Source organism: Gossypium raimondii, chromosome 12, assembly GCF_025698545.1.
Source record: "Gossypium raimondii isolate GPD5lz chromosome 12, ASM2569854v1, whole genome shotgun sequence".
Classification (NCBI taxonomy): Eukaryota; Viridiplantae; Streptophyta; class Magnoliopsida; order Malvales; family Malvaceae; genus Gossypium; species Gossypium raimondii.
The window spans coordinates 10,229,599-10,248,703 of NC_068576.1; the positions used below are offsets into that span (position 1 = coordinate 10,229,599).

Below are 19,105 nucleotides of genomic sequence, written 5' to 3' on the forward strand. Positions count from 1 at the left end.
GTGATGATCTTGCTGACGATCCTCAAGCTTGAAGCTTGATCTTTAAATCTATAAAACAGAAAGACATAAACAAACAAAGTAAGCTTTTATAGCTTAGTAAGTTTACAGCATAACTAAATATAAAATAAATTATATAATTTCCTGCGTACACTTAATGAAATTGCGAATACTACATATATTACCATTTGAATATTGCTATTCATAAACATCTTATTTATAACCAAATATATGAACTCATAGCATTCATATCAAAGAGTACATATATATATATATATGACATGCATATAATCAAATGTATTTATAAATACTCATCAAACATTACAACCAATACATTTACATATCGCCACGTATAGTCAAATGCTTACATAATTATCAACATTTAAGACCGAATGCATGTACACTTTAAACAAGAATAGTGAATGCATATATATATGCTTAACAAAGATTATCACCGAATGTATATATATACATATACCTTAAACAAATTTAACCAAATATATTCCTACTTACCAAAATGCATTTCACCGTATCGTAGATGCTTATTAAATGCATATACCAAATGCATATATATAGATTATCACATGCATACATCGAATATATATAAACTTAGCAAATGCATAAGAACAAATATATATATATATTTATATGCCCTTCAATTACATATATAAACGAATGCTTATATGCTCATCAACATCCAATGACCGAATATATGTACATGTTCTTCAAATTCATATGACATAATTCATTCGTATATCCATTATATTTAAACACGTAATATAAACAGATTCATCGATACTTTGCCTGCTAGGTTTAAAACCTAATTCAGTACACCGACTTTTGGCCTGCTAGACTTAAAGTCCAAAATGTTTCACCGGCATCAAGCCTGCTAGACATAAAGTCTGAAATGTTTCACCGGCATCAAGCCTGCTAGACATAAAGTCTGAATTGTTTCACCGGCATCTAGCCTACTAGACATAGAGTCTGAATTATCTCACTGGCAATAAGCCTTCTAGGCACTGAGCTTGAAATCTCAATTCACATAAGTTGTATCTCGTATTCGAACTATTTATGGATATAAATCCATACGTAAAATTCAACTCAAAACTTATAATCTTTCTCTTTGAAAGCATGGATATATATTTATTTAATTTGTATTATCAATTCCAGCTTCATAACTTAATGATTCCACCGAACATATTTATACATAACCTTATATTTTGGATCCTACTACTACTATCATACTATTAACTTATAATATACTTAAATAATATACATTTAATATTGAACATATTAAAATAATCTAAGCTAATAATTTCATACCATTAATTCAATACAAAACTTATACATACGCATATACATTCACATTCGACCTCATGTATACATATATAATTCCATACCTAATTTCAATTCAAGAAATTATACATGTACATTTATACATATTGAATCTACCATATAAATGTATAAATTCATACTCAATTTCAAAACAAGAACTTATACATATATATATATGCATAATTGATCCTCATATACTTATATAATGACATATCTAAATTCAATACACAACACATAAATGTATATTTGCATGCTTATTCGAATCTATATATATACAATTATAACATACATATCACAAATCAAATCCAAGAGTTTATACATATATATACTTATATAATCATTGAACCTTATATATATACATATATCTTATACATATCTTTGATTAATCCAATAATTTATACATGTATATACTTATATACCATTTATATCTGTAACTAAATTTAAAGGTTTATATAAGTATAAACCTATATATATATTCTAACATTAATAATACATGTATATCATTCATACTTTATTTTATTTCAATTAATATACTTTTAAGTTAAAGTTAAAAAAAATACAATACATTTACATATATATACCGATTTAATAACATTAAATAGCTAATAGATTTACCTCAGATAGTGAAAAATCAAAACCGGACATTTAGTCGACGACTTTAGCTTTTCCCCGATCCAACTCCGATTTCTTTGGTTCTTGATCTAAATATATTCAAAATGAGCTAAATTAAATATTATTACATTCAATTTAGTCCAAAAACACATAAATGGGAAAATTACCATTTTACCCCTGACATTTACACTTTTTGTAATTTAGTCCCTATTGCATAAAACACAAAATTTGCCCACGCTATACAAGGGCTGAATGTTCCTAGTGCTCATACAAGTCCACACATTTCGTTTATTTCATATTTTAGTCCCCCAAAAATTTAATTTCACAATTTAGCCCTAATTACTCAATTTCACCAAAAATTCAAAGACAAAACATGTTAATCTTTCACATATCTTTCATATTTCATCATCAACTATCACAAAGCTCAAGCATTCATCAATGGCATATCACAGAATCATCACCAAGTTCTAAAATTAAAGCATGGGTCTTGTAGTACACAAAGCAACGATCTCAAAAACGTAAAAATTTTCAAAAACAGAACAAAAACAAACCTTTAATTAAGCAAGGATATGGCCGAACCTTCTTCAAGCATTTTAATGGCTTTCTTTCATCTCAATTTCGGCTAGAGAAGATGATACAAACTATATTTTATGTTTTAACTATTATGTATTATAATAATTTACTAATTTACTGATTTAACCTTATTAAAAATAATTATAACCTTTATATATTAAGGTTAGTTTTGACCTTAGCCACCCACTATCTAAATAGTGGTTAAATTGCATCTTTAAACCTTCTGATTAAAAAGACAACAACAAATAAATGCTTTTAGATTTAACCCCTAAGTTTTCATTTTGCGCGATTAAGCTCTTTTTATCAAATTGAGACTCAAACGATCAAATTTTCATACGAAATTTTCACACATAGTAATTCACATACTACAAATACCAAAAAAAATTTTAAATTATTTTTTGACTCAGATTTGTAGTCTCCAAAACAACTTTATCCGATTAGGGTCAAAATCTGGCTGTTACATACTTTTCCAGTTTGATTACATAGTTCAATCATCGTTCATTGAAGCACTCACATGAACAATATACAAGCAAGAATCGGCTTAGGGACTCACCTTACACCCACGAACAGTAGCTTGATCTCCAGATCCCAAACATCCAACATGAAAACCCAACAATCATTGCTTATAAGATATAGGGATACCGTTAAAACTCATTCATATAACTTTTTTCATCATCTGAAACCTTGATAACCTCCAAGCAACACCTAAGTTTTACAATTTAGTTCCTAAGTTTTAATTAGCGATTTTCTCTGTTTAATTACTTAACAAATCTTTAATTTATTTTCTTACTAACTCTATATATCTTCCTATTTTATCTTAAGGAATTCGGTTTACGAAAATGAGATTTCGAAACCATATTTTCCGACATTGACAAAAGTCAGGTCGTTACATATCAAAAGCTTTATGAATCATTACAAGATAAAAACGTATTGGATCAACTTGAACATTTCAAACAATTGTGAAAAGATAAAATCAAAGTTGTTTAAGTGACCCATGACCTTAATATCAAGCAAATCGAAAAAATCATATATCTAAATGTCAAAAGATTTTCAATGTGAACCATCAAACTCCCCCTAAATATATTGACAGAGGATTTTAAAAAGTGTAAAAAGAAAATGTTGAATGTGCCAAAATACATTGAATTAAGTTCATTTAAAAGACATTCAAACAAACTCAGAAACATATGTAAACCTAATAGAACTTGTTCATATTATGAGGGATTGAAATCATATAAGCTTAAGTTTAGAACTTAAAACCTCATTTTTGTTTCCTCATTTTCCTAAATAGCTTCTTTTTTTTTAAATGATTGCAAGGAAGTTTCTCGTGTACTCCATTCTTTCAACAGCTGTTGGTGAAGTTTTTTTCCTAACTTCAATTTATCTAATTAGCACGATTAGATCATCAATCTTGGTTCTTCATTACATAATTCATCTAATTTTTTTGTTTATTCTTTATTTATTTTATCCTAGTTTCAGATTTTATTCATCCTTAGAGTCCATCTTGTCCTAAGCTCTTAAACTCAAATTCTTTGTTAGAATCTCTGAAACATAAATAGGTGGAGTCGGTGAAATTTTGAAATGAAAATGGACTTTGTAATGGGCCACGTCCAAAGACTCTCGCGGTGAGGGTTGATCCTTGGCCTGTCAAAGTTGAGCCCAATTTATGCATGTCCAGTGCCCATGGTTACTTGATCGACCCGCAATTTCCCTCTCTTATTGTCATTGTTTCCATTACACTATCTCGGAAGAAATGGCTTCAGCGGATAGGAATCTCCTCATCCTCAATTTCCTAACCTTGGCTTCATTGTCCCTATTCTGTGCCGACAAAGCATTTTGTATTCGGATTCCAGATCGGGACTCCACCACGCCTCGGGAACTGTCAGATCAGTCTCTGAAAACCGCGGTTTTCGCCCTCGGTAGTTTCTGGAGATCGGAAGCTGTCTTCGGGTGCTTAAACGGTGTCGTTCGAACTACTTCTGGTTATGCTGGCGGATCCAAAATCAATCCCGAATACAGAAGCTTAGGTGACCACGCCGAGTCTGTAATGGTCCGTTATTTCTCTTCCACTCCTTTTAAATTATCTTGTTTTGGGAAATGATTGTTGTGAATAAGGGTATGTGAATGGTGAACAGGTTGAATATGATCCCAAGGAGATTAATTTCAGGCAACTTCTGGAGGTTTTTTGGTCTAGCCATGACCCAAGACAGGTTTTTGGCCAAGGTCCTGATGTAGGTCCCCAGTACAGGTAACCGTCATGACCAGAAAATAAGAGAAAAGAACCCATTTTACTACTTCATTTTCCTACTTTTTGATGACTAGCTTCCCTATCTCAATTCAACCAGGTCTATTATTTTTACGAATGGGACTGAAGAGGCTAGATTAGCTGCCATGAGCAAGGAAAGGGAACAAACCAAGTCGCGGAGCAGCATTTTGACAACCCAAATTCAACAACTTGAATCATTTTATCCGGCAGAACCTGAACATCAGGTGAGGGTGTCTGAGTATTCTTTGTTATATCTTATGATCCACAAGCTTCTTTTAGTCGTCAGTTTGTGTTGAATTTGTTAGATTTAATTGAAATCGGACCTGATTTAATATGTTGGTCCCATCAGATGCTTGTCTAGCTTTTTATTATTAGGAGCCTCCTAGTAATTATGGAGAACTAATGTGCATGAAAAATTTAATCTATCAAATTAGCAACCAAATTAGTGACCGGGTTTTCTATGTCCATATGAATTTGGATGATGGGAAACAAATTTTATAGCCTTTTGATAGATTTAGAAGGTCAAAGGAGTTGCTCTCATAGGTAAATGAGTGACTGGTATGTTGGTTCAATGTGCAGAAATTTGAGCTCAAACGCCACCCGATGCTTCTACAGCTGATAGGAAACCTGCCCGAAGATGAACTTGAGGTGTCTAACCTAGCAGCAAAACTTAACGGTTATGCTGCAGAGCTTTGCCCTCAAAGGATTCAAAAGCAGATTGATGCAAAGATCAATGGAATTATTAGGAGGGGTTGGCCTGTTTTAAGAGAGGTATAGCTGAGACCATTGGAGTTGTGCTTCGGATGAATGAAATCAGTATGTGCCTTTTCGGGCTGAGCAACTCGATTTTGTGGGTTTTTTAACCTTAGATGAGCTTAGCATAGATTTGATTGTTTGGATGGTTAATTAAGTCGAATGTTATAGTAATTCGCAGAGTAAAGCCTACGTTTTCGATGTATTAATTGTTCAATCTATTTCGTAAGCATAAAAATAGCTCATCAAAAGCTTTTCTTGTTTTGTTTTATTTGCAGTGTAATTCTCTTGCTATTCATGTCAAAAGGTTAGTTATTCTTATTGATGTGAAGTCAAATTTAAGTAAATTTACTTTATCAGTTTAGGGTTTTAATATGCATGCTATTAGTTCAGTGTGTTGGGAAATTGTATCCTAGAATATTCTGAAATTACACGACAATGACATAAATGCTTGGGACAAGTTGTTGTTGAGGCATTAAATTCTATGTTTTTAGGGTCTGTCTCAATAATTATGTAGACCAGGGTCGTTTGATGCAATAACCTCACGTCAGTTCACAGGCAAAAAATTCCTCCATTGGAACAGTCATTCTTTTTTCCTTTATAACCCTTCCTATACCTTTTTTTCATTCTTAGTACTCAAAGCTTCCAACATTCTGCCAGTTAGGCTCTTAATTGAAACTACCATTCAGGTAAATGCAATTCAACCCCTGAAAGCAACCCTTGAGCAGCTTGTCTGGCTCGGTGTTGCATATATGTCCAGCTTGTACTTGCTGTGAACGGAATGAGGATCCTGGCCTGTCCTTTAGCATTCTGATATCTGAGAGCAGAGTTTCATATTTCCAGTGTCTCACTTGATTGCTTCCTTGTTGCAGTTGACAGAAGTTGTCTTCACCTGTGTTGATTTTCATGAATAAGTATCTCCTGTAGGAGGTGTAGTTTAGCAAGGTTCTCGTCATGTGTTTCCAAGCAGTCAGCATAAGAAGTTAAAATAAGTGTTGTCAGTAGCATGAATGCTGTAAGCTAAACAATATCCAGAGTGGGCTTTCATCCATGACAAGAAGATTTCCAACTCCTCTGTTGGAGTAAACTGGATGTCATTGGAGGTGTTGATGCACGCACCAAAGCTCAAATTCCAGCCCATTCAAGTGATGGACTTTATTGCAAGATCAAAGACCAAGCAATCTGAGCTAAATTGATTGTGTTCGTGCAAGAATTCGTGACTAAGGGATGGAGTTCGAGCTTAAGGGCCATCAAGATTTCGAATTTTGGTTCCAAGAAAATCAATAAACCAAATCTTAGACAAATATCAACAGATTTCTATTCTTGAAAATCTTAATTCAAGAACGTGAATATTGGCCATGAACGAGCTTGGAGGATATCAACTTGCATCAACAAGCTGGAATTTTAAAACCCATCACCCTTGTTTCACTATATACCTTCTTTAGTCAATAGTCCCGCATTTAAAGCGTATCATTCCCTCTTTTACTTTGTATAGCAAGACATGCATACAATGCAAATAGGATATTCGGGATTCCAATTGAATACCCTGACACATATTGTGCTAATAGCGCATCAATGCAAACACCCTGAAAAAATGGTTACCATGTACTTGTGTGCCATCCCATAAGACATATTTCGTTATCTTCAACAAATAAATGTGCACATTCATAGTATGCCAATTATATCTTAATTATTCTATTTAGTCTAAAGCAATTTTTAATCACTTGACCACTTCAAAGGTTCATATAGTAATCACTTCTCAAACTTTTTAAAAGCTTATCGAGCAATTTCCATTAACACTCGATAATCATTTCATATATTCACTAAGGTTAAAGCACTTCTCGACATAGTTTACATAATCACATCTATTTGTACAATTTTACTTTTACACTTAGCCATAATTCAGTTGTTACCAATAGTGATCATTTATCATTCTCAAGCATATACCACTATACTCTACACATTTTACTCAAATTTCCACTTTTGTTATATTTTTGTTCGATTACTTTATCCAATATACTTTGAAACTATGGGTCTAAAATAGAGAAGACTTCATTATCTTGAGCCAAAACCTTCCATTTTAATAATTTAAATTAAGATTCGTATCCTAACTCCGTGTTTGACCTCATATGACCCTAGATTATTGTGTGGGCCCATTTGATCTCATATATAAGTATTTCGTTTGTATAACTTGAAGCTTATGAATTATACCACATTTATTGGTAGGTTTTCAACGAAAATGAATGAAAATAGTTTGAGTTGCTCCAACAACGAAATGTGACAATCGCCATTTGAATCGAGTGTGGAGGGTACAAGTCTTTAACGATTTAACTTTATCGTTTTAATTAAAGCTTTATATAAATTTTCCGTAAATATAATTTCTACATATATGTTATAATCTAATTATATATAAAACTTGTGTATTTAAATTTAACTTATATTTTGTACGTATGAAATTGATTTTATTTAAAACAAAAATGGAAATAGTTTTGGCTCAAAAAAGAATATAATATTAATAAAAAAGAAAAACATATATAGATGGTTTAGAATGGATCATATTCTAGCTAACCTCGCAAGGATATTGTAGTTGACCATTGTATCCTAATCCTCTTTCTCCCCTACTAAACCAACCCACTAATCGCTAAAACCACTGAAACTCAGAAACCCTGTCTTCTTCCCTTTTTATCTATTTTGAACTCCAAAATGGCGAGCGAAAATGAGAGTTCCAGGGGCGAGGAAATTCCTGGCCGCAGGATCGCGTTGATCATTGGCATCACCGGTCAAGACGGTTCATACCTCACCGAGTTCCTCCTCAACAAAGGTTACGAAGTCCATGGCTTGATCCGCTGCTCTTCCAACTTCAACACGCAGCGGATTAACCACATCTAGAGTTTTTTACACAAATAGTATAGAAAAAAAATACTGAAATAGGATGTTAGAAAAAAAATTTACCAAAATAGGTTACTTTTTCATTGGAGCCTATTAGATAGGCGCCAATGAATAAAATAATAATAATTTTTTTAATAAAATATAATTTTATATTTTTTTAATATTTTTTTAATAAAATACGGGTCAAAATTCGGTCGGGTCGGGTGGCGCCTGTCAAGTAGGCGCCAATGAAGGAGCCTGATGGAGAGGCGCCAATGGTGCCCTCTGCCCACCGTTGCAGCCAGGGATTTAAATTGCGGTCGCGGTCGCGTTTTCGGTCGCGTTGCTTTTGTCGCGGTCGCGGACATAACGGACGCTATTGCGGTCACTGCGGGTATCGCGATCGCGAATTTTTTTCAAATTCGTACAACTTATTGTAAAACATAGTAATTATAATTATAATTATAAAAATTCACTTTTAATGATTTTTAGAGTGTTTTCTAGCACTTATAATTTTTATTAATATGATATGAGAACACAACTTTATATATAAAGTCCATGTCATATTAAAATTGTGTCCAGAAATTTATATATATATTTTTAAATTTAATAAAGAAATTTTAAAATAATTATTTTAAAACAATTTTTAACAATGGACAGGTGGATAAAAGCACAATTTACATGCCTATTTTCTAGTGGTTAAAATGGACGGTGGCTGCCCCTAATTAATGAGTAAAACAAGAGTCAAAGAAGAAACAAAACAGAGCAGCATGCCAATTGCCAATAAAGCCACAAACCAAAACAAAAACAGAAAAATTAAAAGAAAATGAAACGATTCTTTCTATTCCCTAACCCTAACCAGTAGCCTCCAAGGCTCCAAGCCTCCAACTTATCAGACTATCAACAAAAATGGCCGAATCTCTACTGCTGTTGAAACTTGAAAGTGTGAAAAACCAGGTAAAGGAATACTGGCTTAGAACTTAGAAGGGCTGAGAAAGAACTGGAAGAAACCTAGAAGTACTTCAAGAGGAAATAGATGGGTTTGCTTTTGATTCAAGTCCTCGGCAATCGGCTCGGCTCCTTGCTTTCATCTCGCTTGTTGTTTGCCCATATATAAGAAATGTAATTTCATATTTCTTTTCTATTGCTTTTGAGTTTTGATTACTTTTTTGTTTCTTTGACTTCTTTTACTTTTTTTTATTAAAAGCTCTCGATTTTGCACTTTGCGGTAGGGGAATATATTCCCTTTTGTTTTCACTTATTTCATCAATTTTTGTTTGAGGATGACTTTTTTTAATTTCATCAGAACGGAAAATAACGGAATAGCGCCCGTTATTGCCGCAATTGGCCGTTACCGTTAAGTTGCGGCCGTGACCCACCGCTATTGGCGTGACTCCGCTTCACACCGCTATTTTTCAGCAAAAGCGGTTTGACGGTGCCGCTATCGCTATATAACGGCCGTTATTCGATATCGCCCGCTATTTGAATCCACAGTTGCGACCTCGCATCTTCTTCTTCTTTGCTAATGAATTGTCCTTCATGCTTTTTTATTTTGGCTATAAGTAATAGCAAATGGTCCCAAACGCATACACGGTAGAAAAAAAAAAGAGAAAGGAGAAGAAGAGAAGAGAAGAAGAAGAAGAAGAAGAAGAAGAAGAAGAAAAAAAAAGATAATGTATTTTTTAATAAATAATTTTGTTTATAATTTAAAAGGTTTATAGTTTGTGAATTTTTAGGATATATTTTAGAAAATATTGTGAATTTTTGTTATTAATTATTAATTATTAATTATCTATATTTAGTGTTTATAGTTTAGATTAGAATTTTGAATGAATATTTTAACTTTTTGTATGAATATTATATTTTTTATGAATATTGTAATGTTGTATGAATATTGTAATTATTTTATAATTAAATTTGTATTTATAGTTTTGGATTAGTAATTTTTGTATGAATATTGTAATTATTTTATAATTAAATTTGTATTTATAGTTTTGGATTAGTAATTTTTGTATGAATATTGTAATTTTGTATGAATATTATAAATTTTTGTATGAATATTGTAATATTATAGTTTTGTATGAATATTACAATTTTTTGTATGAATTTTGTAATTTTGTAATTTTGTATGAATATTATATTTTTTGTATGAATATTGTAATATTATAATTTTGTATGAATATTGCAATTTTTTGTATGAATATTGTAATATTGTAATTTTGTATGAATATTGTAATGTGGGGATATATTGTAATATTGTAATTTTTGTATGAATATTGTAATTATTTTATAATTAATTTGTTTGTAATTTGGGATTATGTTATAAATTTTGTGTTTGTAATTATTTAAAATTTAATTTATTAGTAATTTAGGATTAAGCTATAAGTTGTTGTGTTTAGTTTAGTATTTGGTGAGTTTAACATATAAAGTTTATAAAAAATTAAAAATCATTTCATTAAAAGTTTAATTATAAAAAATTAAAATTATTTTATTAAAAGTTTAATTATAACTGACTTTTTAATCATATAGTTGTTGTTAACTCATTTAATTTTTATATAATGTAACTTTTATATAATTAAATTTTATTTGATTTTGTATTTATTTAACGATAATTATTGATTTTTGAAACAAATTAATCAATTCATTTTTTTATTGCGATTTGCGGAAATGGGTTATCTAATTAATAATAATAATCACATATCAAGTACTATTAATGAGATGGTAATAAAATTTATTTTGATATTCATGTTATTTGTTGAATTAAATTATATTGTATTAACTATTTTGCTAATTTAATATTGTCGTGGTCCGCATCGCGCATTGAGGGCCGTGTTAATAGTGTAGGGTTTCACCGGATGAATGCCTAATACCATACTTAGAGTTAGCCGGGTTCGGATCAGCGGTATTGATTCGGACTTTTGATCTGCGATACGACTTGATTTCCGCTTTAGTCGAGCGATGGCGTCCGAAGACCCACACATTTCATCTGCCGTGCGGAAAGTGTATCGTCACTCTAGAGGATGTTGCAGTACAGCTCGGGCTTCCCATATACGGGAATGCGGTCACGGGCGTAAGTTCAATCTCTAGGCCGGCTACCATTTGCAATGAATTACTTGGACGCTTGCCAAGTCAGGGGAAATTTACCAGTTTGAGATTTTCATGGCTACATGCCAATTTTGAGCATTTGCCAAGTACTGCTAATGAATGGGAGGTGATGCAGGCTGTTCGAGCTTACATTATGCACCTTATAGGGGGTGTACTCATGCCGGATGCAAACGACAGTAAGGTCCACTTGATGTACTTACCCTTATTATCCAATTTGCATAACACTCGTTCATACGGTTGGGGTCCGTAGATTTTAGCCATGTCATCGCGAACTTTGTCGGACAACTGCTCCTTCTGCGGTTGACATGGGCGGATGCCTCATACTGCTGCAGTCGTGGGCACTTTACCAGATGCCATTCTTGGCATCCATTAGTCATCAATCATATGTATTTCCACTCGTTAATAGGTGATGAATTTTTACTCATTATAATAATTAGTTGACTTTTTCTATATTATATTATTCTAACATTTTTGTTTTCGTAGGTGGAGTAGTAATCCGGGTATCGGAAAGTCACAGACGGTTCCGATATATCGTCTAATGATTGAGAATTATGCTAGAGAGGGGGTAAATTTTTCGAATATAAAATTAATTTTATTATTTTATCTCACTCGACCCGTGTTAATATAACAACGTTATTAACTGCGCAGTTCATTTGGATGTCGTATTCTGCTCCGGAAATTATGGCAGTTATGCCATCATCTACCCACGTCCACTCAAACCTATGGTGCATTAGCGCACCCATTATCAATTTAACGTAGTGGAGTGGTATCATGGCAATCGAGTACTCCAGCAGTTCGGTTGCATACAGTATATCCCGACACTACCAGTACAATTGGGGGAGATCCATGGGATGAGCAAGAAGGGGAGGTATGGAGATAATTGGGAAGAAGTGCACGAAGAATATATTATGATATGGAACAACCGGTTCGGGAGGGTACCTCAGATGGATCGTGCTCCGGATTTGCAGCCCTTGTTAGAGTATATACAGTGGTACTGTGAGATAGGGAAACCATTTTTGTTTGGTGGGCGGTCGATTGTAGTCCCTCCGTATACGACACGAATTACGCAACTCCTTCGAGATCTGCATCATGCACCGGAGCCAGAGCCAGAGCCAGAGCCAGAGCCGGAGCCAGAGCCAGACCCAGAACTACATTCTAGGGATAGTTCTTATCATCCAGAATTAGGGGGCGATGACTATTTCGTGGCCTCGTATCCACCTCAGTACTCCGCTCCTTCCGGCCAATATCCATCGTCGTACTCCTCTCCTCCCGGATCAAGTTCATCGATGGCATTTGAGACATATGATTATTCATCTATGTTTCACACACCCCAACATACTGTCGAGGAGAATGTTGATAACCGTAATCGCCCACAACATGAGCGTCGAGCTCCACAAAAATATACCCCTAGAACCACACCATCAAACCATCAATTTTAGGGTTTTTGTAATAAACAACCTCATATTTATGTAATGATAGTTCTTATCTAAATAAAATTATAATGGTTTAAAAATGTCTCCATAACTGCAACAAATTGTAGACAATTTTGTGATTCAAACCATATTTATGTAATGAAGTACATATTAATTTCTACCCGATTGAGACGATTGTCCAACATGGTAGTTTCGGAGAGGGCATTTACTCCGATTATGACCGGGTAATCTGCATACGCCACACAAATTCCCGTCAGATTTCTCCCTAATGTCCATTTCGTTATGGATTACGGATGATTATGACGACCTTCGTGTTTCTACGCAACCTTATGTCTGGGACTAGCTCGAAGGTCGTCGGAGGTACCTCCCAAGTAGATAGGTCAGGAAGCACGGGGAACTCGTTTTCCCATACACGCAACGTGCGTTCGATGGTGTAGACTTCATCGATAAATTGTTCTACATTGAGCCCAACTTTAGCTCAAGCTGCCACGACGTATGCACATGAAAAATGAAGTGTTTGAAACCTCCTGCAATCGCACCGTCTATTTCGGAGATCAACTCCGTAGGACATAGGTGGTATACTGGGTTGACAACCGATGGTCTCTGTAACTCGAAACGTTTCATTATGTCGTGAATATACTTCTACTGTCATCGACCTCGCCATTCGACGGTTTACAACCATTGCATCCCTAATGCCTTCGACAAAGACATGTCCCGCCTCCATCTAGTTCACTTGCTGCTGACCCATTCTTGGTATCAAGGTAGCCAACCTGTAGAACATTGCCAAGAAGACAGATGAAATTGGAAGATGTCGTGTTTTTAATAACATCGCGTTAATCCCCTCTACTAAGTTTGTAGTCATTTGACCATAACGAAAGCCCTCGTCAAAACATTGAGCCCATGTCACTCTCAAGCCGGGTCATTCTTTGGCGAAAAATGTGTGGCTCTAGCTCGTACGCTGCATATGTATTAAAAAAAATTTAAGTTACAGTATTACTCTAAAACATTAAAACTTATATTTAAAAGATAAGGTAATTCTTTACCCATTCTCACAACTTGTCTCTTCCAGTCTGCATTCTTATAATCTCGCTGGAAGTTAGCCGCGATGTGCCGGATGCAATAAACAGATCTCCACGGTACACCAGAACGCCTAATGGCTGCAATTAATCCTTTCCCTCTATCGGAAATGATGCAAATATTATCATTGCTAATCACATACCTTCGTAAGTTAGTAAAAAAGAACTCTCACGATTCCATGTTCTCCTTATCGACGATGGCAAATGCTATCGGGAGTACGTTCCTGTTGCCGTCTTGAGCAACCACAAGAAGTAAGATCTGTGTGTATTTTCCATATAGCCAGGTTCCATCTACTTGCACAAATGGTTTGCAGTGGGGAAATGCGCGCACACATTGATCAAAAGTCCAGAACATCCGATGGAAAATTCTTTTTCTCGATTGTAATTGGTCATTTGGCCCGAAATAAGATCGTGTCTGCAACTCAATTACAGTCCCCGGCACGTGTTCCCTCATGGCGGCTATCCATCCCTATAATTCATTGTACGATGCATAGAAATCTCCGTAAAATTACTCCATTGCCATCTGTTTAGCTATCCATGCCTTCTGGTATGATACTCGATACTAGAATCGTGCTTGTATTTCAGCAATCAGTACCGAAACTTTAATGGTCGGCATGTCTTTCACCATTGGCATGATGCATGTACAGATAGTTTTGGAGTCAAGTTTTCGATGATCTTCTGTCATACGTGTTGAAGTGCATGTGTGGGGCCCAACAAATTTTCGTATCTCCCACATCTGCGACTTATGCATAAATGCAGCTCGTATGCGCCAATTGCAGCCTTTTGCCGACCTCCAACACTCTCCAATATATAATGTTGGTTTAGACTCGATGACTTTGTAATCTACTGATATATTCATACTATACTGCTTAATCGCAAACATGCATTCTTCCTTACTTTCAAATCTCTGGCCCACGCGTAACTCATCTGGATCAGAATATACGCCCATTTGGTAAGCATGTGGTATTTCAGGGTACTCCGGAAACTCAGCTGCCTGTGCTGCATCGGGGTCTATTCAAGACATGTGTGCCCCAAGATTACTGTGTATCACAATACGACGAATCTGGTTTCCGACTGAAGACGCATTAACGTTTTCATCCTCATTCACGCCTTCGTCGTCAATATCATCCGGGACCTCGTCTGCGTCGGGATCACTCTCACTATCTACTTCGTAATCAACAGGATCACTACTATAGTATACATCATCACCAACCGCATCAGTCTCGGCTGCAGCATTAAGATCAATATTTATCCCATGTATAGGTGATTGACTATCAACATACGATCTGGAACCACCATACACGCGCTTCAACTCCATCTTTTCACCTAATGGAGTAGGATCTTGATTGCCCTCCACATCGCTAACTCAAACAAATAAGCGAATCGGTGCATTTTTGTTACTCGCAGTCCCACAATAAAGAGCGACCATTGTCTCCACGTCTTCATCGTCTACAAGTTCCATTTCGGTAAATTTTATTGGATCTGTTGAAACTGGAAACTTGTAGAAAACTTTTGATATCCTTCTCCCACAACGTTTATAAATTTTTTCACTATTTTTTTCCTTCATATCATCAAACGAGATATTTCTATCAAATCTCATTGCTACTTGTAGGGGTGAGCATTCGATCGAATCGAATCGAATCGAAAATTTTCGAGTTAATCGAGTTTTCGAATCTCATTTTATCATCCTAACTTTATTTGAAGTTTTCTCGAATCGAGTCGAGTGAGATGGAATTCGAATCGAATCGAATCGAATATATTTGTTCGAGTTAAATTTTAAAAAATAATTTTAGGTCCTTGTAACCATTGTCACCCATCATAATAAAATTTGTCCACCTTAATCAAATTTTTTATTAACTTTCATCACCTCATAATTTATTTATTAATTTTTTATATACTGGTTAGCTTATTTGTTTGCTTAGTTGTTTCAATTATCTTCGGATTCTTGTCACTATGTATTTTGGAATTAAAAATATATTAAATATAAAAATATGATTTTTTAATAAAATTTATTTTAAAAATAAAATTTGAAATTGATACCAATATAAAATTTTAACACGAATATTTTATGGCATAATTAAGAATTCAATTTTAATATAAATATTCAATATGACTAAACAATTCAATAATATAAATAATATAAAATGTGAAATTTAATTTAATAATATAAATAGTATATATAAATAAAATTATTACTATTTATGTTTAGTGATTTTTTGGATAATTTTGATTTTTTATTTGAGAGTAAAGGGTGAGAAGTAAAAGTTTAGGGGGAAAATAAAAAATTTTGGGGAATAAAAGTTTGAGGGAAAGTAAATAGGGGGAGTAAAATTTTGGAGGGAAAATATTAAAAAAAAAATTGGAGGGGGGAGGGTTTGGGGTAGATGGGAGGTGGGATGGGAAGAGAATAAAAGTTTTAGAAGAAAAGTGGGATGGAGTAAAAATTTTGGGGGAAAATAAAAAGTTTTAAAGGTTTTTGAGAGTAAAATTTTGAAAAAAAATGAATGGAAGAGTAAAATTTTGGTGGGAAATGTATTTTGAGTAGATTGGGGGTTGGGAGGGGAGGGGAGTAAAAGTTTTGGGGGAAAAGTGGGAATGAGTAAAAGTTTTGAGGGAAAAGTAAAAAAGTTTGAGAGTTTAGGGTAAAACTGTAAAATATTATAGTTTGATATTCGAATTATTCGAATTATTCGAATTATTCGAGTTATTCGAATTCGAAAACTCAACTCGATTCGAACTCGAAATTCGAAAAAAAAATTCGAGTTGATTCGAATAACTCAATTAACTCGAATAACTCGATTCGTTTAACTCGAAATTCGAATTTTTTTTCGATTTTTTCGAGTCGAATCGAATTTTGCTCACCCCTAGCTACTTGTTTGCGACATTCAAATATACATCCCACAGTTGTTGTCAAAATTTCTCCATCGAAATAAACGCATACAAAAAACTGATTCTCCATTTTCAATACTAGATCAGAAAAGTAATTTCAAATTTCTTAAAACAGTTTCAAAATGTAAACAAATTACATAATAATTTTAATGCAAAATTTTTCATTCAGAAGCTAACAAAATTAATAACATGACAAAATAACTTTCAAATAATAAAATTACTAACAATACTCTACATTCTATTTAAAAAGAAAAACCAAAATACCTAATTTTTTCTTTTTTTTCCTTCCTTCTTTTCTTTTCCTTCCTTCCTTATTATTTCTTTCATTTTTGGAGTAAAATTTATGTCTGTATTGGGGGTATTTATAGGGAAAAATAACAGCATTGGCGCCTCTCAGAATGGCACCACCATTGGCGCCTCCCAGGTAGGCACCACCATTGGCGCCTCTTAGGTAGGCACCACCATTGGCGCCTCCCAGATAGGCGCCAATACTATGTATTATACGGATTATATATTAACCCGGAAAAGTATAAAATTATATTTTATTAAAAAAAGATTTATTATTATTTTATTCATTGGCGTCTATCTAATAGGCTCTAATGAAAAAGTAACCTATTTTGGTAAATTTTTTTTCTGAGATCCTATTTCAGTATTTTTTTTCTATACTATTTGGGTAAAAAAAACCCCACACCTACATCGACCCCCACAACGCCCACAAGGCTCGGATGAAGCTCCATTACGCTGACCTCACTGACGCTTCCTCTCTTCGTCGTTGGCTCGACACTATCCGACCCAATGAAGTTTACAATCTGGCTGCCCAATCCCACCAAGCCATCTCTTTTGAAATCCCTGATTACACTGCCGACGTGGTGGCTACGGGAGCCCTCCGTTTGTTGGAAGCCGTTCGGTCCCATTGCCGACACGGGTCGGACCCATATCAAGTATTACCAAGCTGGATCGTCAGAAATGTTCGGATCCACTCCTCCGCCTCAATCTGAAGCTTCCCCGTTTCACCCCAGATCTCCATACGCGGCTTCCAAATGCGCTGCGCATTGGTACACTGTCAATTACAGGGGAGCGTACAGGATTTTCGCCAGTAACGGTATTCTGTTTAATCACGAGTCACCGATGAGAGGAGAGAATTTCGTGACCCGGAAAATTACTCAGGTCGTTGGCAGGATAAAGATTGGGTTACAGAGCAAGTTGTTTTTGGGGAATCTACAAGCTTCTAGGGACTGGGGTTTTGTCGGGGATTACGTGGAAGCTATGTGGATGATGCTGCAACAAGAGAAGCCCGATGATTACGTGGTGGCAACAGAGGAGTTGCATACGGTGGAGGAGTTTCTAGAAGTGGCATTCAGTTATGTTGGGTTGAAGTGGAAAGATCATGTGGTGATTGATAAGTGGTATTTTAGGCCGGCCGAGGTGGATAATTTGAAAGGTGATTCAAGTAAAGCAATATTCTGAAAAAGCCTAAATATTTGCAAAAATATTATTTCTAGTTTCTAAATCATTTAAATTAATACAAATATTTTTATTTACTCAGAGTTGAAATATTATTTTTATTTTTAGAGTCCATATGTATAGTATGATTATAAATTTTATCTTTATATAGATAATCTGTTTTTACATGAAATTTATCTTTACTCTTAAAGGTTTAAAGTCTCACATGACATAAACGGCAATAGAAAGACAAAATAATGAGATATATGAGTTTTAAGATAAATAATTATGAAATAAACGAAGAAATATTATCTAATGTTAACAATAAATTAGAACAAATTCTTATTAATAAAAATATAAAACAAGAGGTAGATTTAGGACCTTTATATTATGGAAATAGTAATATAATATTAACTTTATGCGAGGAAGAAGATACTTCTTGGAAAAATCATCTTCTACAAATAAAAACATAAAAACATGAAAAATATAATATACTCATCAATAAGAATATGACTTCCAATCCTATAAACAACTTATAGAACATTGGAAATATAAATTTACTAAAAGTTCGGACAAAAATGAAAGAGTTGAATATTTAAAACTAATAGAACAACTTTATGAAAAACATAAAGATTTATTTACTTTATTTAACTATCATTATATGTTAAACTATGACACTACGATGTAGTAGTTCTAGTAATTCGATAATTATATAAATCTAGAAGACCTAAAAGTTACTAGTTATAAATTTGATGAAG

At 34.1% G+C, this 19,105-nt stretch overlaps 2 protein-coding genes across 2 annotated transcripts; both read left to right on the forward strand.

The window, feature by feature from the left end:
- The first annotated feature begins 4,230 nt into the window (after positions 1-4,230).
- Positions 4,231-5,880, forward strand: LOC105763223 (peptide methionine sulfoxide reductase A5). Its single transcript, XM_012581353.2, has 4 exons — positions 4,231-4,564; positions 4,650-4,762; positions 4,860-5,004; positions 5,360-5,880. The coding sequence occupies exons 1-4, from the start codon at positions 4,268-4,270 to the stop codon at positions 5,555-5,557; spliced, it is 753 nt and encodes a 250-aa protein (XP_012436807.1). The 5' UTR covers positions 4,231-4,267; the 3' UTR covers positions 5,558-5,880.
- Positions 5,881-17,699: 11,819 nt separating this feature from the next.
- Positions 17,700-18,371, forward strand: LOC105763224 (GDP-mannose 4,6 dehydratase 1-like). The gene has a single exon (XM_052625184.1). It carries the CDS (start codon positions 17,700-17,702, stop codon positions 18,369-18,371), a length of 672 nt encoding a protein of 223 aa, XP_052481144.1.
- The last annotated feature ends 734 nt before the right edge of the window (positions 18,372-19,105 follow it).